The 20,678-nt window shown below is 42.7% G+C and overlaps 1 protein-coding gene across 1 annotated transcript in view; it reads left to right on the forward strand.

The window, feature by feature from the left end:
• Positions 1-20,678, forward strand: part of mgat4b (alpha-1,3-mannosyl-glycoprotein 4-beta-N-acetylglucosaminyltransferase B) — a 146,647-nt gene that overhangs the window by 62,590 nt on the left and 63,379 nt on the right. Inside the window, 3 exon segments of the mRNA XM_080416885.1 lie at positions 15,218-15,397; positions 17,406-17,549; positions 20,093-20,226. Coding sequence (XP_080273011.1) covers positions 15,218-15,397; positions 17,406-17,549; positions 20,093-20,226 — 458 coding nt within the window.

Raw genomic sequence — 20,678 nt, forward strand, 5'->3', positions numbered from 1 at the left:
CCCTGGGGGAGGGTGTATTGATTGAGGTAGAATGCCTTAGCTGCAGCACAACTCATTTAAACCCCTAACCCTTTTTCGGGAGGAAGGAACAGTAAAATCCTGACTGTTCATTTAACTCGTTTAGTGTGTACAAATGGAACACGATCGTAACCGTTCATTTGGTTCCATTCGTACTCTCTCAGAGTAAGGGTTCTGTAAGGGTCCTTTTTGGTTCCTAGCTATCAATTATTTAGCTGGGGACCCCTTGGAACCCCCTCAAGGACCCCTGAGGGTCCCCGGACCGCACGCTGAGAACCAGAGAGAGAGAGAGAGAGAGAGAGAGAGCCTGAGAGAAAGAAGGAACAACAAATATTGTACTAATAGCGCCAACATCCTAATGAATGGGAATTAAAACACCTTCAGGTCTCATCTGCGAACAGCCTTCTACCATGCCGTTGAAGGAGGGGCGAGGCTTCCCCTATTGGGGAACCATGACGGAGCCGAGCCGACTCAGCAGACCTTGAGGCCGAAGAGTCGCGCCCGAGCGCCTCCAGGCGCGAGTGCCCGCGACGACCGGCCGATGGTCTGCTAGTCGACTAAGCGCCGTCCGAGTTATGTACCGATAGGCACAGAATCGTAAATGATGTTGTGGGGACTGTGTTTGCTCCAACTGCCACTCACTGCACTAACTTAGCCCGCCAGCCCCGCCCCCTTGTGCCTTCAACGGTATGGTAGAAGGCCGTTCGCGTCTCATCTACCAAATGAATCTGTTCTGACTGAAAATATCTATGCTAGCTCCAATCTACACAGCATTCATATAAAACAAAGAATGTGGGTTGGATACATTATCCACACTAGTAAATAAAATGATATATATATGTATATGTATATGTATATGTATATGTATATGTATATGTATATGTATATGTATATGTATATGTATATTATATGTATATATATATATATACACTCACACACTTATCTCCCTCCACAAACCATGTAAGATATACTTTCAGTTAAATTCTAACACTCACACAATATAAGACATTAACTTTTTAATCCGAACAAGAGGAAGAGATTGTAATCATGTGATGATGATGATGATGAAGTGTGTGTGTGTGTGTGTGTGTGTTTAGAGGGGGGGTTATATCAGCGTGTGGTAGTGATTAAGCCAAGCAGACAGTTCACTCATGTGAGAGTGCAGGCTAAGGCTAATCTAATTAGCTAGGTGGTCTTCTCCTCACAAGTGTCAGATATTAGCCTCTACAGCACGTACACACACACACACAGCAGCACTGTGCACTAGTGATGAGCGGGCCGACCCGTAACCCGCGGGTCAACCCGCGGCGTGGGCGGACGAGTCAAGATTCCAGAGGCAATTATGCGGGCTGCGGGTGTTGCGGGTCGACGCCACTCTCACACGCATTTTTTTTAAAATTAAAATCACATGCTCTTGTTTTGTCTTTATTCCTAATAAGAATAATAACAATAAAACAGTTTGAATACACTTGGGGTATATACTTATACTTATCTTTTTTTTTTTCACCATGGGTTTCACCATTGAGTCATATATTTATATATGGGTTCGCAGGGTGGGTTGGGGTGGGTTATGAAAAAACCCGACCCGCTCATCACTACTGTGTGCACACACAATCTCTTTGGTTTAACAGTGCACCGGCACTCTCACCCATGTGTTAGTGTGTGTGTGTGTGTGTGTGTGTGTGTGTGTGTGTGTGTGTGGGGGAAGATAAAACAACTGACTGTTTCATGTTGTTTGAGTATACTACACCAGTGGTTATCAAACATTTTCATGTCAAGCAACCCCAAATTGATTTCTATCTGGCCACGGACCACTATTTGAAAATAAATGTGCCAGGGACCCCCATAAGAGAAACTTTGTCAAGATTCTGCAATTTTTTTATAGCCACTAAATACACTACTCAAGGTATCCTGAGTTACACTAAGTTTCACTGCAGCATGTTGTTGGCAAATGTTTTGGCTTTGTCATAACCTTGTTTTTCATAGAGAGAAAATGACTTAATTTTTCCCATCATGATCTAAATATGCACACCGCACCAGCACCTGCCTCAGGCAGACAGCTGGAAGCAGACAAGGCAAAGTGTCATGGGAGTTAGGTGTAAAGTACAAAGTAAATGAAAATAGAATTACTGTAGTTTAAATATTTTTACCATTATGTTGTCATGTATAAAAGGATCCAAAATGAACATTACATGTATGCCCATATGGAAATCCCTGATGTTCTCAGTATATGGCCATATATGCCAGGGATTGGTGGTTGTGGAAAGTCCTTGTGCAGTGATAAACGTTTGTGGAGAATGTGTGGAGAATGTCTGAAGAGTGCAAACTGACAGTGGAAAGTAGACTGACTAACTAATCAAATGACAGGTGTGGGGAATTGGGCAATTGTGGGGAATTTGAAAAAATCAAGCTTAGGCTGGGGTTGCGATGGCAATCAATTGACTCATTTGGGCCACGGTCAGAGCCTTTTCTTTTAAAGATAATTTTTTGGGGCTTTTATGCCTTTATTGATAAAGATAAGGATAAGGATAATTCCTTTTAACAGGTTGTTCATGAAAGTCCTTGCGGTCTTGTTTCCAATGAGAACCTGTGAGCAATTAGGGGTAGTCTTGCTCAGGGACAAATTTCATTTCATCGACACATATGCTGGCCTGGCCTGGAATCGAACCTGGGGCAACCAGGGCCTCTGGCGCCCTAGGCGGGCTCACTAACCACTCAGCTATGGCCGACAGTAGGCTGACAAGAAATGGAGAGAGAGATGGCGATTGACATGCAGCAAAGGCCGTCGGGTTCGGGAGTCGAATCCGCGACACGCTGTCGGGCTGGATTACCAGCCTATTAGTGCCCAGACGTTTACGCCAACCGTCCGGGTCGAGCCTTTTCTGGCGGTTCTGGACAACCTCCTATCCGTCTGACTCGACCCTGAGGACCGGCACCCTCGGGTCGCCTGCGACACGTGTGGCGAATTTGAAGCCGGTCGGTCGAACGATTCTCGAGATACCTGGATTACAGACGTACGTACAGAGATTCCCTGCATTCATTGTAAGATAGCATTTGTATGGGAATGAATTTGTCCAAGGCTTCTTTTGTATCCATTTAAGCGGTTGATCACTGTAACAGTGATCGCTATAAGCGGTTTCCACTGTATGTGAGTTGACTGAGTAACTGAGCAGGGATTAGGTTTGTGTGACTTTCTTGGCTTTGCATCTGAAGATTTTTCACTTACCCAGAGAAGGTTGGCTACAATCAAAAGGGCTCAACTTCAATGGGCTTAACAGCAATGTGTGTGTGTGTGTGTGTGTGTGTGTGTGTGTGTGTGTGTGTGTGTGTGTGTGTGTGTGTGTGTGTGTGTGTGTGTGTGTGTGTGTGTGTGTGTGTGTGTGTGTGTGTGTGTGTGTGTGTGTGTGTGTGTGTGTGTGTGTGTGTGTGTGTGTGTGTGCGTGCGCAAGGAGGTGAGCATGGTATAGACACGTGGGGGTCCACATGTCGGTAGAGCCCTGGCCTTTTGAATAGGCAGGTTCTATGGGTTCAAATCCCGGCACCGCCATCTCACCGTATCAGTAGCACGTCTTGTTACCTAAGCCTTTTTATTCTACCATAAGAACAATGATTGCCGTTGATCATTTTCATTTGATACATGTAGAAATATCATAGATTTAAGAGAAGGAGGAATACATGTGTAAATCTCTCTCTCTGAGGAAGACATCACCCTTTCGGGTCTCGAGCTTAAAAGTTCGGGAACCAAAACAAATATATCAAATGTCTTGGTAGTTGTTTCTCTGCTTTTCTAGCTTTGCTTCCTCCTCCATCTGACTGACTGCTGCTGACTGCTGACAGTATTGCCAAACCTGATGCCGGTTCACGCATTAACGTAACCATGGGGGGGATGTCACACACTTATGTATTCCTGAACAAACGGAAATAAATAGGAAGTAAGAGACAGATGGATCCATTGACAGGGTTCATAAAAGAAAGATATTTTTATATATACATAAATATATAGATATATATATAGTTTTTGTTTGCTATTTTGCATGCATATTCGCATGCATATTTGCATGCATATGTATGCCCAGCATGGCACCTCATAATGTCAAGCTTGCGAGCTACCAAACTGTATCGACGCCGCCATTGAGGTCTTTGTGTTTGTGTTCAAATTGAACAAATCTGGGATTATACTTTAGGATTAGTATGTATTAGTGCTCTGTGTTTTGCATACGTTAAAACTATTAGTTTCATCAGGCAGCCAACGACATGAACTATAGAGCAAAGAGTCGGAGGGGTCATGTGATCCCTGCTGAGGACATCACACCATACTCTTGTCACAGGTTGCTATTAAATATGCACATTCTTGTGTATATTGCGTGTATATGCTGCAAAATCTTCAGTGTATGTGAAATGGAACCAAATTATTTGGTTCTATGTGTTCACTCTCAATGAACACAGGATTTTACTGTGTTTATAACCCATATATAATGTCTCCTAGCCCTTTACTCTGTTGAAAGACCCAATCAAAATAAGAACATGCTGGATTTAGTTTTCCTCCCCTATCATAATACAATGTTAAATAAACCTATCGTATTGGAGAATTAGACCAGTCCTTTGTATTAGCTGCCATCCTTGGTTTGGTCTTCTAGGAGCAGAAGGTGATGGAGATCTGGGGGATAGATCTGTTCATAAATCCTTATTATTTTTTAGATTGCTTTCTTATTCTTGATGTGAACACAGAACACGTGAGATTATGAGCTCCTGGCTGCTAATCCGGTGGATGTATTGGGCCTTAAAGGATATATATGTATATATATATATATGTACGCAGAAGGGCATGAGGGTCACCAAAGTAAATGAAATGTGGACAGTATAATTGGTTCTATGGTTGTCAATGTGTTTATCCACTGGATGGATTTGTGGATTAAGGAATGGATGGATATCTGTTTGTGTGACTCCTGTGCATAATGATGTAGCAGTGGTGGAAGGTAAAGTACATTTACTCAAGTACTGTACTTGATGACATGTTGTGAGCTTGTAGATCTGCTATTTAAAAAAGTGTTCTTTAGTACTTTTACTTTGGTAATTTAAGTATATTTTTATGTCAATACTTTTGTACTTTTACTCAAGTACAATTTTGAATACAGGACTTTTACAGAGAATTTCAACATTGTGGTATTGCTATCTTTACTAAAGTAATAAATCGGAGTACTTTTCCCACCACTGTGACGTAGGCCAGCCATGTATGACTGGTTGTGATTCAGAGAACACACACGCATGCAGCACCTTATTATTTTTCACTATCAATTTCTTGCTCGCATCCATTCATTTCGCTTCGGTTCCTTCAGGGTCAAAGGTTAAGACATTGCAATGGATATATTATAATCCTGTGGAGAGTTCTCTGCTCCACAAACCCATTGGATGTCATTGGCATTGTCTGGCACGCACGCACGCACACACGCATACATATTGGCAATTGTCAGGCACATACTGACAATTATGTGTGTCACTTGAGAGTCATAGTTATTAATGATGCCCATATGACATGATTTACACAGATACACATGCACTGCATATACTTACATGGTAAAATTGAGTATTTATATAGCGCCTTTAGCCAAAGCGTTTTACAATGTGCAACGCATTCACCCATTCACATATCGACGGCAGAGGCTCACCATGCAAGGCTTCAATCTGCTCATCGGGAGCAATTCTAGTTGAAGAATCTTGCTCAAGGGCACTTCCACACTATAGCCCAGGGGTAGCCGGGGATTGAACTGGGAACCTTCCAATTCCCAAGTGGCTGCTCTATATCCTGAGCCACTGCCGCCACGCACCAGCAGACAGAAGGCTCTTCAAGCTGCTTACAGCATTGGTTCTCAAAGTGGGGTCTGAGGGTCCTTGGGGGGGTGCCAGGGGGTCCCCAGCAAAATTATTTAATATAGCGTCACAATCATTTTAACCACATTAACCATATTTTATACTTTGGCTATTCAAAGATAGCAGATATACAAGCTCATGAGCTTGTAGATCTGCTATTTTTGAAAAATCCCTGGCACAAAATATGTTTTCAGATGGGCGGCGTCTGCAGCCAAATACATATCATTTTGGGGGGTCCTTGACATGAAAAGGTTTGAGAACCACTGGCTTACAGATTGTTTTAGGAGTAGAAAAGCATTTCATGGGGTCAGGTGCCTGATGGCTCAGCTAGTTGGTTCACAGACCCTGTGCTCAATGTGGGTTGTATACTGTAGTTGACCTGAGTTTGAGTCCGACTCCCACATGTCTCTCCTCTCTCTCTGCCCTTGGTTTCCTGACTCTCTCTGCAATGTCCTATCTGAGAAATGAAGCATAAAAATCCCTAAATAAATGACTTGAAAGAAAGAAAAAAAAGACAGAAAAGCATTTCACTATGAAGGACATTAAAGGGCCATTCTTGTCTAAATCCATGTACTGTAATTGTCTACTCACAGCTTCGGTCACAACACATAGACCATTTTGCTGTTAATTGCTTCATTTTTAGAAGTCACCGTTGTCAGTGGATGTTTACAGTTTTGTGCAAAGTAATTAAAAATTAAAATGCTACTTAACTTACTGGAATAATTAGTCAATGTCGGCTAAACAAAGCTGCATAATAAGTTGCAGACAATTGAATTTCATTTGTAAATCAATCTTTTCTCTTGACTTTTCAAATAAAATGTCTGCCTTCAAATGCATAAAAACACAACAATAACACAACTTTGACAAGAAACAACAACAGCGCAGTTATATTTAGTGTGTTATTATTATGAAAATGCCCTTAGCTCTGAGCTCGGTCAAATCTGCACATGGCTCACTGAGAACAAACTGGGCAAAACTGAATCCATTATTTTGGGGTCCAGAATTTAACTCAATAAGGCCAAAGACTTAACGATCAGAGTGGGTGACAATGTCATCACAAGGAAAGGGGAAATTACCTACCTGGGTTGTATTGTAGAGAACAATCTTTCCAGGGAAAAAATTGCAACAAAAGTAATCGAGAAAGTCAACCAAAGAATAAGATTTCTGGGCAGGATCTCCTCGTTGGTCAGTAGGAATGCTCTCAGGACACTAGCTGAAGGGGGTCATCCCTATGTTCCCCGGGTTCTATGTTCCCCCACTAAGGTTAGGGTTAGACTATGCATGCACCTCATGGTACTCTAGGGCAGTGGTTCATTCCATTCCCCCCACCTCCCTACCCTCCTTCAAAACCGCCATAAAAGAACACCTGTCTGCAATTTGCAACTGGGCCTAGACAAGTCTTCTGGCATGCCAAAAGAAATTACCCCCCAATGTTTTTCTGTAAATATACTTTTACTGCTCCTAGTACTGATGATATCTTGTATAGTATTGTATGTCTTTATATGTCTTGATGAATTGAACACACAGCCAGGACCACACCCTTTTAGCATTATTGTATAACTGTACCTTGTACAGTACTGTACCTTTTGCAAACTGTTAATTGATTAAAATGTTCAAAAATAGCAGATGTACAAGCTCGCAGCATGGCACGAAGTGACGCGCTGTGAGCTTGTAGATCTGCTATTTGTGAATAGCCAACGCAAAAATCTAAAATGACACGGATGCTTTCCCGTTTTTTTAATGGGTTAAATTAGGATATTATCAAACATAAATATCAAACATAGCCGTCTACATTTCCCAAAAGGAAATGCGTGTAATTTAGTCTGACCAAAAGCAGGGATAAAATATATCCCCACTAGCTATACAAATGAATGACCATTGGGGGTATATCAAAAGAAGAGGCATGGATCCCTCATCCCCCCCAGCGAATTGAACTCTACCCTTAACCACTTAAACCCTATAAAAAAGGGAAATAACCGATCTACAAGCTCACAACGGGTCACGTTGTGAGATTGTAGACCTGCTATTTTCGCCAAATGTATCTTGTAGCTCATATGGTTAATCCCTCCTCAAACATTGCATAACAGGTATCTATTATCACTAGAGACTGAACGACATGAACACGGTCTAGTGCTCAAAATCCTTTTCATATGCATGCCTTTTTCTGGATATCAAAGCAACACTGAGTCATAAAAAGCCTTTGTTAGTCTGAGCGTTGAAGCCCATGTCTTTGTTGTTAAGTTGGCCAAATGCCTTCTTTATAATTAGGGAGTCCATAAGCATATATAATGCATGATACTGCTTTTGTTTTTGCAGCCTGGCACTACTGCTGTCAGACTGACTGGAAGGAGTCACTTAGGGGGGGTGATGATTATTAGAATAGAGAAGAGATCAGTAATTGTGTTGAAGGATAATTAAAATCTCGACATTAAAAAGGAAGCATTCTGTGTGTGTGTGTGTGTGTGTGTGTGTGTGTGTGTGTGTGTGTGTGTGTGTGTGTGTGTGTGTGTGTGTGTGTGTGTGTGTGTGTGTGTGTGTGTGTGTGTGTGTGTGTGTGTGTGTGTGTGTGTGTGTGTGTGTGTGTGTGTGTGTGTGTGTGTGTGTGTGTGTGTGTGTGTGTGTGTGTCCATAGAGTAAACCTACGAACAGGGATGCCCCCTTAGTCAGCTGGTTTAGGGACTACCAGACGAAGAACCCACTGGACTAAACCAGATTGTAAGAGAACTAAAAGAAAGCTACCTGACTCCGGAAAGAGACAACCCAAAACAAAATAAAAATAGAATGCTATTTAGCCTTATTGATGCGTCATTCAGAGCTCAGGTCTATTTTTGAGCATCGGCACGGGGCACAGACCACCAAAACAGTGTATATAGCATTCCTGCAAGTTCAAACTTGTATTGTAGTGTGTAGCAGCTAGGTATGTTTATATTTTAAAATGTTTGACTATTCTAATTATCTTATTTGAGAAATTGTTTTTATGAAATGGACAAAGGTCTGCGCATATCCTTAAAAAGAATAGGTTTGTCTGCGCTCAAATTCTCCTACCTTCAATGTGCACTAGTGGTCTAATTTAGTTTTGTAGTAATATTTTATTGTTTCCAAATTGAAGAAATCTCACTTTCAATCACGTACAGAACTCATCACCTTTCACCAAACAAATTCCTGTCCTGTCTTGTCTTTTAGGTTCTGGTCCTTGTGTGTCAGCCACTCCCTTGATTATCCACACCTCCCAATTATTCACCTGTCCCTGGTTTTGCAATCATCCATTCCTGTATGCAGTATACAGTATAAGCCTATTTCCCTCTGTTCCTCTGCCAGATTGTCTTTGTTTTACCTTCATTTGTTCATCGCTCTGCAGCAATACAGAGCCGTCCACACCATGAAAGATAACTATAACAACTATAATGATAATGATGTGAGCAATCCACACACTGATGAATGATAATGATCTGTAAACAGTGGAGCATGCACTGTAAACTCCCGCTGCATTGGAGCCCCAAAATGCATATTAATGACCTGTTACTTCTGTACATTGTGCAGACATCGAAAAAAGAACCAGAAGGGTATGGGTTCATGAAATTATTCAAAGACAGAGAGGTCTTTGAACACATCTCAAAGGCAAATTGTCATTAAAGTACAGTATGTAAGTTTTAAGTGGTCAAGTATAGGTTTCACTTTGCTGGGGGATGGGGGGAATTAATGTGGATGTTCTTTACTTTGTTTGTTTCCTGGTTCTTGGATCTGTGTGTGTGCGCGTGTGCGTGCGTGTGCCTGTGCGTGTGTGTGCGTTTTCAATCAGCAGCAGTCATTAGCTAAACAGATGTTACTATTAGGTGCCATTAATAACATCAGAGAACTAAGTATGCCATAACTCGTCTATCTATTTGTGTCCGTGTCACTCTTTCATTTGTCAGTTTTAATTATGAAAGGCATCCATCAGCAACCTTCCTTTACTTAGTTCAATACGTATGATAATAATTACAAAATGTACACAGAGTGGCTCAGCGGTTCGTATTGTTGCCTCACAGCAAGAACACCCTGGGTCTAAAACCGACTGAGGCCTTTCTGTGTCAGGTTTGCATGTTCTCATGTTTACATGCGTTTCCTCTCATACCAAGAACACATGCATGTTGGGGAAATACTCCCGCCAAGGCTCTGGCCTTAGAGGAGGACCTGGTCTCTGGGTGTAAGAACACATTCATGTTAGGGACATACTCCTGCCAAGGCACTGGCCTTAGAGCTGGACCTGGTCCCTGCGCTGCTCAGTCCTAAATACTTACCGTGAGTTAAGCCTAGTTCAGGCCAAAGATTCGCGATGAGGCTAAACCGTTTTAAGCCCCGTTTATGCTTTGTCGTACAATGATGTTGCAGGCCGAAAATAGCTGATCTGCACACTCGCAGTGCATCAAAAATGTGACACGTTGTGAGCTTGCTATTTTTGGCACGCGACACAGATGTACCACAGAGCATACATTTAAGCATCTGAACATTGCCCTGAATTGCCCTTTAAAGGCAGTGGACACATTTGCTCACAGTGGTTAATTAATTACTGGTATTATACTTCAAGGTTCCACATAATTATGTTATCAAGTCAAAACCAGGGGGGCCCAGCACGAGACTGATGGGTGAAGCTGACCTGCCCACCCCCCAATGCGAGCCCCTTTTGCACCCCCCTAGATCTACGCCACTGACACAAACACTAGAAATAAGTCAGGATGATGCTTTGTTTAGTTGTCCTTTATTTAAACCGGAAGTCTCAATGGGATTGAGAATTCTTTATATAAAACACATTAGACAGACAAGTGCATATAGAAACATTGGAAATAATAAGTACAGATCAGTCATAGTCGAGCGGTAAACAAACATCCTACATCATAGTGTATCATCAGAGGTCAATATTGCAACCCTCCAGCAGAACAAGACAGACACTCTAAATTGAAGGTCCTCTGTAGTTCATTCCATTTGGATGGGGCATAGTGTTTAAAACCAGCCTTGCCAAGTTCCATTTTTACGTGTGGTACTTTTAAAGCGAAACAATCCTTTGACCTAGTAGCATATCTGCTATGTTTAAAAACAATGAAGGGTCAGAGATAAAAGGGAAGTTTCATAAGCAGAGCCTTATAAATAAAATACAAAGCCATTCGCTTCTTTTAGTTAAAGAGGGCCAACCTACTTTTTTGTATAAAATACAATGATGAGTGAGTAATTTCTCTCCAGTGATAAAAGGCAGAACGCTATGAAACACAGCATTGAGAGGCTTCAAAGTAGAAGGGGAGGCATGCATGTACAAAATGTCATTATATTCAAGCACAGACATAATTGTTTATTGTACAATGGTCTTCCGACTGACAGTAGAAAAGCAAGATTTTTCTATACAAAAATCCAATTCTTCCTTTACATTTTTTATTTACGTATATAATTATAATGTAAATAAAAGTGGACCCAGAATAGACACTTTTACTTATTTCAAGAGAGCTAGAGTTAAAGTCTGTCCCTGAAAGATAATTATGAAAACCAATTAAATCCGAGCTCATCCAATCCTATGAGGATAGCTTGGTTATTAAGATATTATGATCAACTATTCAAATTCTTTTGATAAATCAATGAATGTTCTTGCATTTAGAAATCCCCAGATGTATCAGTAGGCCATGGTCTCCGATCGTCTGGCAACGCGGGACTATAAAGAGCAATAAAAACTTTACTGTAATGGGTCTAAGATAGTTGTATGACTTGTATCAGTAGACTGCCTATCAAATAAATGGCCAGAGGATAAGCGACGATAGAACGCATTGCATATATCTGTTTCGTTTCAAATAAAATAATTGTCACTGTCATTCTGAGAAGGGAGAGAGGGGGTTGGCTTAGTTTTTAGTTTTCAAGACAGTAGTCGACAGATAAGCGAAATTGAGACAAAGGGGACACAAGGCCAATAATCCTGGAGCTAGTGAAGAATAGCAGGAGGCTGACTCCACACACCAGCCTGCCTCCACCACACGCCAGCCTGCCTCAGAGCCCGTCAATACCACCACAAGATATTGGCCCCATGTTTCATCATACCACAACCCACAGAGGATTTTACATCTCTTTCTCTCCCCCGTCACTCAGCCAGACACTCATTTTCATCACACATTTTCCCTCTCTTCATGCTTTCATTTATTCACCAACTATACAACTTCATATCAGTTCTGTTCTCCACGTCTGCCGTGCTGCGGTGGCATGACACTGTCTGTCCTGTTAAAGGAAGGAACTGAGCCAGGCATCCAAAGCTGGTGTTTTGTGTTGGCACAGCTGTTTGTTGGAGAGAGAGTGAGTGAGCGAGAGAGAAATGGAGGGAGACAGGAAAAGAGCTTTAGAAAGAAGGCTTTAGCTGAATTTATGCAGACCTTAGTGTAGGGAGGTGCAGAAACCCACTGGGGCGAGAGGTTCTCAGACAGGCAGCTAAACAGTGGTCTGTATGCATGCACAGACTCCATGGTGAGGCATGTCATGGTGACCCTCCAGAGAAGACGCAGGACATCTCTGTAATGAGCTAGCTCCCTGCGGCTTCCTCGGAGCTCATGGGGTCTGCCGTGATGTTTGACATTTTCTTTTGAATGCATACATGTATTTCATCTATATGACCCCCTAGTCCTTCCACACGATTCTCCGATGATGTCACATAATTCACTTTCTCAGAAACTAGATGAGCTCGACAGCAGGGTGTCATAACAACATGGAGACAAAAATACAAAATGAAATTGCCTTAAATCTGTAACACCCCTTTTTGTTCACGGCAGAGCATACAATGTCAATCCCTCCCCTGAACAGGGGCCAATGGTGTTCGCATAGACGCCTGACAAAGGCACCACGGTGGATTCGAACCCACAACCTCCGTGGTGGTGGGCAGGGACTTTACCAATGTCCCACCCGAGCGCACACGAGCGCCGTTTTTTAAACCTGTACTTTTCTTTTTAATAGATGACATTTTCCCACCTGTAGACTAGCATGCTCACTTTTTATTGTTTATTGTTTGTATACATTCTCTCTCCCTCTCACTCTATCTATTATTTATGTGATTGTGATATTAAAGTAGTGCCTGCAGCAGTGATTGAAAGATTCTGCAGCCTGTGCGTGCGTGCGTGCGTGCGTGCGTGCGTGCGTGCGTGCGTGCGTGCGTGCGTCCTGCAAAGATTTAAATCGATGCTGTCGGTGGAAACCTTCCAAAAATCCAAAACTGTTCCTTTTTGTCATTATTTCAAAAACAATTTAAAATATAGCTGCAAGCAACAATACGGGGCCACACAATGCAATATGAAAAAAGCAATATGCAATATGCGCAATAAGTCATATGGAAACATAATAGACTGAACTTGAGAGAAAGAAGACCATGCAATTAACAAATGAGCATTGGAAACGGCTGAGCAGAGTTCTGAGGGATTGTGGATTATGTTGCTTATAATGGCAGATTTCAAACTCTTGTTAAAAATGCAGTCATCAAGACAAAAGCTTGCCATAGCCCTCTAACATATTACCGAGTTTTGTAAAACCGACTGCACGGTTAAGCCAGAACTGCAAAAAATGGCAGAAGACGAATAATAATAATAAAACTAACAAAAACAAAAGGGTGCCTTTGCTTGGCCCCCTAAATAGTGAAAATAGCCGATAGCATTAGCTTGTATCTGGTACTTTGACTACTTTTGTGAGACACTCTTGTATGATTAAATAAGGCATTCATTTACATAAGAAAACGCATACAAAGTAGAAATATGGAACTATGAGGTTTCTGCCAGACAGCAACGAAATCCAACGTCTGTTTCTCTGTCTCTCTCGCCCTTATTCCATATAGATATTAACTGTCTGTTTCTCCCCCCCCTGTCTGTCTGATTGTCTGTCTTGCCTGCAGTTTTGTCTGTGTTGGATCATTGGTTGGTGTGATCAATGCTTACCAGTCTACACCCTAATAGTATTGACTAGGCTGTTAAGACTGGTTAATGGCTTGAAAAGTGCTCTGCCAAGATTGCAATGAAACACTCTTAAACGCCCAAAAGCGTGTGCGCGCGCGCGTGTGTGTGTGAGTGCGTACTGCCTGTCAATAAAACAGACGTGCAAGCGTGCAGGTGTAATAAAGTTATCTAGCCATTATCTATTTTATTTCCCCTATTTTCTACGTGTACAATGTGTCCTGTTTCTTACCACAGTTTTACAGTATTCTATTTCCTCTCTTGGCCAGATCTTAATCTATTTTTACTGTGTCTTGCTACTTGTGTGTGGTTTAATTTGATCCTGTTGTCTGTAAAGCATTTTGTAACCTTGTTTTGAAAAGTGCTACATAAATAAAGTTAAAGGATCTATAAGCTCACTGTGAGCTTATCGGCTTCCACCATTTTTATTTAACGTTTTGAAAGTACAAAGTTATTAAGTGTGTCAGTCATTTCTTTGTATATTTAAGTTATCCTATATTAAAATTGGCTAATGGGAGGGCGGGCGGACCACGGCCAAGTCACTCTGTCTCAGACATAACCATAAACAAACTCGATATACAATATAGCCATGTCACTATATGACTCGGACATAACCGTAACTCGGCATGGACTCAAGGGAGCACGGTGCCAGCCGTCGAGTAGTTCGGATATCCAGTTGTCCAGAACCGCCGATCTGACCGATATGTCAGACAAGGACGTTAAGATGCAGAGATCTACATATATAGGCACAAACATAGCCGCGGGAAGACCTTTTAGGTTAGGGGTGCGGTATGTGCGCACGTGCATGAGGACCCCCGCGCGCGAAGCAATTTTTTTTTTCGTGGTTCTGGGCGGATTCGGTTCGTTTTTTTCCCAGTTTTTGGTTTCTTTATTTCGGTTTTAGGATTAGGGTTAGGTTAGAGTTATGTTATTTAATTCATATTTTTGCCTGATTTTACTGATTTATTATCAAAAAATATATATATATATATGGGGGGGGGCGGTACGGGATGCGGTACTTGGGGGGAAGGGGGGCGGCCGCACCCCCAGCACCCCTACTTCCCGCGGTACTGGGCACAAAAAGGACACGGGTACAACGGGTACTCTGACAAAGGCCCCGACACTTATGACTCAGACATTATCTGCCGAATTGACGGTGCGACTTAGGTGTGAGGGCTGCTTATCAGCCCGAACTCGAGATGTTAGGCCCGCTTAGCAATTTTTGTTTATGAAGCCTATAAGCCAAACAGAAATATCAATTTCTATTTATACTGATGTTCCAATGTTCAATGCCAAAAACACTATTACATTGTGAATCACAATTATCTGTTACGACAACTAAAATGTCATGATGCTGACAGCCCTGCTCTTCCGTTCTCTTCTCCCACCAGGTGATGTGGTAGACATCTACCAGAGGGAGTTTCTGGCCCTGAGGGAGCGTCTCCACTCCGCCGAGCAGGAGAACCTGAAGCGCTCCAAGGAGCTCAACCTGGTGCTGGACGAGATCAAGAGGGCCATCGCCGAGAAGCAGGCACTGCGTGACATCAACCACACCTGGAGCAGTCTGTCAGGTAGGCTCATGTCCTGCTTCACACCGCTTTGACTGGACACACACACACACACACACACACACACACACACACACACACACACACACACACACACACACACACACACACACACATACACACACCCACACATACACACACCCCCACACACACACACACACACACACACACACACACACACACACACACACACACACACACACACACACACACTGTGTGCGCAGTTGCACACAATGCAGAATACTCTATCTCCATTTCTATCATTGGCTCTGTCACTCTCCATATTGCTCTCTCTCTCTCTCTCTCTCTCTCTCTCTCTCTCTCTCTCTCTCTCTCTCTCTCTCTCTCTCTCTCTCTCTCTCTCTCTTTCGCTTTCTCCTTCTCGCTACAGGCCCGGTCACACCGCCATGTGTGAGCAATATTTTTTTGCATCGAATTCAATTCATTTAAATGGAATGAAATGGATGGAACCAAAGTAAAGTTGCTGTGACAGAGTGTTACGGGGTTGATGTCTAAAATTTGTACTGTCGACCAATAGCAACACTGCTTTGACTGTTGCATTTCCAGAATATGAATTGAAGGTGCTGCCTGGTTTGCAGTCAGTCGTGAGGCCGGGATAGATTGTATAAGATCAGATCATCAAAATTGATCTCTGACAAGTTTAGATTCAACTTTCATAAGTGAGAGCATGTTCGGATGTCAATGTGCCATTCATATCCTTAGTTCAATTTTATTTTTGACATTTGTGAAAATGGATGTTCTACCTGGCAGCTGCTGACAAGAAGCGTCAAATCTTTGAGCAATTTAAACATTGTGGAATTTTGGCTGTTTCCAGCTTCATTTTATAGCAACACTGATGGATACAGGGTTGGATTTACTGGTGGGATGGGGGGATCCATGCCTATGCTTTTGATATCCCCTCTCTGGTCATTGATTTTTATGGCCAGTGTGGGGATATGTTTTATTCCTGCTTCTGGTCAAAGTGTCACTATTTTGGGAAAATTAGTGTCAAGAATTTTCAACTTAAATTTTATTTATTCAAAAGTAGAAAATATAGCCGATCTACAAGCTCACAACATGTCCAAAATAGTGACACTTTGACCAGAAGCAGGAATAAAACATATCCCCACACTGGCCATAAAAAATAAAATAAAAAAAGCTCACATGTCACAATGCAGTGTGTTGTGAGCTTGTAGATCGGCTATTTTTGGTATTTGTTGTACAAATAAGTATGTACTGTAGGGCTTAAGTGGTTAAAGAAATACCCCCCCCAGTGCAACTGCAAACGTGCAGGGCATTTCCTGATACCAAAGCGACGTCTCTGACTTTGTGCTTTGCTGACTCACTTTTCACGCAATTTCTTTCTTTTTGTGGCTCAACAGAAATTGCGGTTATGGCTCGATTTGACCTCAATTTAACTGCAATTCCACTTAATTTGGCTACTTCAAAAGAAATCCACACATATTATTTAAGTTTTATTTGAAGTTTCTTTTATTTTTTAAATAATATTGCGCATGTATTTCATAAAATATTAATATTCAATTAGCATAATACAGATAAGAAATCATAACCACTGAAGACCCCCTCTGACATTTTTGGGGCCCTGGGCACCTGTCTCATTTGCAGTTCGCCCCCCAAAACATCCCACCCTCATTTCTTCCACCAACTGCACCCTGATTATAATGTACAGTAAGTTATCAGTTACTGGAGGATTAGGGTGAATTATGGATGAGTCTAATGTACATACCGCCTTTTACTGCTATAGCAACCCCAGCCTCTGGCGCGTAGCTCACCTTTTACCTGTGTGTGTGTGTGTGTGTGTGTGTGTGTGTGTGTGTGTGTGCGTGTGTATGCATGGCCGCCCATGCGTCTGTGTCCATGCATGCTTACGCGTGCGTGTGTGTGTGTGTACGCAGTACGCACGCCTGTTGCGTGTGCCAGCGGAATACATATGTCACTGTGTGCATGTGTGCGTACCTCATCTGGGTCTATGTGTGTGTGTGTCCTCCAGATGAGACCAAGCTTAAGTTGTGGAACGTGACCAGCAGTAAGAATGTTCTCCAGCTGCCCAGCATCTTCCACCACTTGCCCCACCTCCTGGCCAAAGAGAGCAGCCTGCAGCCCGCCGTGCACGTGGGCCAGGGGCGTACTGGGGGTCAGTAAACACACACACACACACACACACACACACACACACACACACACACACACACACACACACACACACACACACACACACACACACACACACATGACACGCATTAATGGAGGCATACACAAATGTATAGTCTGTTTTAGGTTCTCACTACCTTCTACATCTGTACACAGTAAAATCCTCAGTCTTTATTTCTAAATTAACAAATGGAACCAAAAGATTAAAAAAAATAAAAATAATTGTACACACACACACACACACACACACACACACACACACACACACACACACACACACACACACACACACACACACACACACACACAGCCACAGCCATTCTCACCGTGTTTCTTCCAGATGTATCAAACCTTCCTTCCATACTTCTCTATTCCCTTTCATCCCCCACCCCCCCCCACCCACCCACCAACAATCCCCCGCTCAGCCCATCAAGATTGTTTCATCTGTTTCCCACCTCCGTCTTCAACTCTCCTGCCATTTCTAATGCACGGACAATCTGTCCTACATCAAGAGCTGTTCAATCTTCTCTCAGAGAACCCACTGTTTCCAAGTTTTTATGCCAAATGTGTTCCAGGTAGTGCTGCAAGGGGCTACGTTTAAAGTTTTATACAAAGAAGGTGTAGTTTTAAGTATTGAGATGCATTTCAGAATGTTTTGCTATGGAGAGATGGCCTCCCCTGTGCTCCTGTTTCAAAGCAGGCTGTGTGGACTGGATCCCGCAGCCAGCCATGCTCTGGGCCACATGGCATCAGTGTGGCCCAGCTGGAATACACCTTGGTGGGATACCAGCCTCATGACAACCCCTTAAACGCGCGTTAAGTCCCCTGGAGGGGCAGGCAAATGGCTGCTGCCAGCCCGGATCTCCAAGGACACAATGGAGCTGTGTGTGTGTGTGTGTGTGTGTGTGTGTGTGTGTGTGTGTGTGTGTGTGTGTGTGTGTGTATGTGTGTTTCTGCATGTGTACGCATGCGCCTTTTATCAAGCCAAGTTTCTTTACAAAGTACTTTTACAAAGGCAGGTCAAGTGCTTTACACAGTCACAAAGTACAAAGTATATAAAAACAACAGAGAACAAGTAGATCACAAAAGTGTGTGTGTGTGTGTGTGTGTGTGTGTGTGTGTGTGTGTGTGTGTGTGTGTGTGTGTGTGTGTGTGTGTGTGTGTGTGTGTGTGTGTGTGTGTGTGTGTGTGTGTGTGTGTGTGTGTGTGTGTGTGTGTGTGTGTGTGTGTGTGTGTGTGTGTTGATTCCACTCTTTGCCCTCTGACCCGTCCCTAAATCCACTCTGTGGGCTCTGGCCGTGGAGCTGGTCTGAGGTTTGATGTCCAGCAGAATTTGGAAACCTCTTTATGTTCCTATTAATTATGTAGATAATAGGGAGCAGAGTCAAATTAGACCAGGGGATCAGAATCACATGAATAACAAAGAGGCACTATCCTGTCCTGTCTTGGCTCAGTGACTCTTGTTGTACAAATGAGTGCAAGGGGATGAGGTGTTGTGTTGGTTTTTTATATACTACCGTTTTTTGTACTGTAAATGAAGCTGTAGAACCTGGTTTTGCTTGTTCAGCCTCTCAGCAGTCAACTCATCTCCCAGCTGAGGGAATTGCCTTATTTTCTAGGTTAGAGAGAAATTATGTCACAAACTTGGAGAATGTATCTGTTGTTATCTCAGGTGGAGATCTATATGTGTCTGTCCACAGCTAATCTCGCAATCTCCTAGACCTAGGCAGATCAGCGTCATATTCCTTGTGCACGCTGCCAGTAGGTTAAATACCAAATTTTTGTCAATGACAACTATGTTATTGTGTGAACTACCAATCACAGAGCAATCGTACCTACAGGCTATGGGATGTGTGTTGATGTACTTGAACAGCAATGAAAACCTGACACTTTCATTTGATTGACTGATACAAACATATCAGTCACAACAATCAGACTTAAACAATCAGACTTTGAGGATTACAGAGAAACTTCAGTGACTGAAATCTGACAGATGGATGCAGGAAGGTACGATGTATAACTGTTAGTAACATGCTACGTTCATGGCTGTATGTAGAAATGTCACTGCATACAATGCTATTATTATTATTAGGGCATGCCTCCTAGCAGAGATTTGTGCTGTACTGAGCGCATCTCTCTAGTATCTTTTGGCACACTTTGAATTCAACTGAAATGCACCTCGAGGTGCAACAATGTCTTATACTTATTTTTGTGTTTTGCCTTTTGCTCTGTGTCCTGTGCAAGTGTGCATTGCCACATTTATTTCCCTGTACCAGCTTGGAACCCTTTACTAAGAGTACTGTCTTCCTTAGGCACAATGAAACATTGCTTTTCCATGCATTTTTTTCCAGCCACCAAAGCAGCCCACTGGAAAACGATAACTAAGTTGTCGTTTTCCTGCTCAACCTGGTTGTCACAAACAGGAAGTATCTATTGAAATGTCATTCTCTGAGAAGTCATTGGCTTTTCCAAAAATCGGTGCAAACTTGTGTGTGTGTGTGTGTGTGTGTGTGTGTGTGTGTGTAGTCTCTATAGTTATGGGGGTACCCAGTGTGAAGAGAGAGGTCCACTCCTACCTGACCGACACGCTCAGCTCTCTGATGACAGAGCTCAGCCCTGCAGAGAAAGAGGACTGCGTCATTGTGGTCCTCGTCGCAGAGGTCAGTCACTTTGTGTGTGTGTATATGCATGATAGTGTGTAGGTCATTGTGGTCCTCGCCGTAGAGGTCAGTCACTGTTTGTGTGTGTGCAGGCCAGGGCATTGTATGTGTATCCGTGGCCTTAAAACATGTTGAACCACTAATAAGGGTTTCCTGTGTTTATGTATGGGGGAAGGAGGGGGCTCTGCATTAAAGGTCAGTGATCTAGTGAGTTTGTTAATGAGTCATATGAGTCATATGAAGCACATAACGAGTACGAGGCCTAATAGCCGGCTGTAGGTCACAACAACAACAACAGCCAATCTGACAAGAAGGTGGAGACATGTTTTTCTTTTGTTTGTGTGTTTGGTGCTTCACTTCATTTACTTTCTTTATTACAAACAAGTATAAAACATGTAGTTCATTGCATCATTACACACAGGATCAAAATGACCTAACATTATCGGAAACAT

Source organism: Gymnoscopelus braueri (assembly GCF_963280865.1).
Source record: "Gymnoscopelus braueri genome assembly, chromosome: 20".
NCBI classification, from domain to species: domain Eukaryota; kingdom Metazoa; phylum Chordata; class Actinopteri; order Myctophiformes; family Myctophidae; genus Gymnoscopelus; species Gymnoscopelus braueri.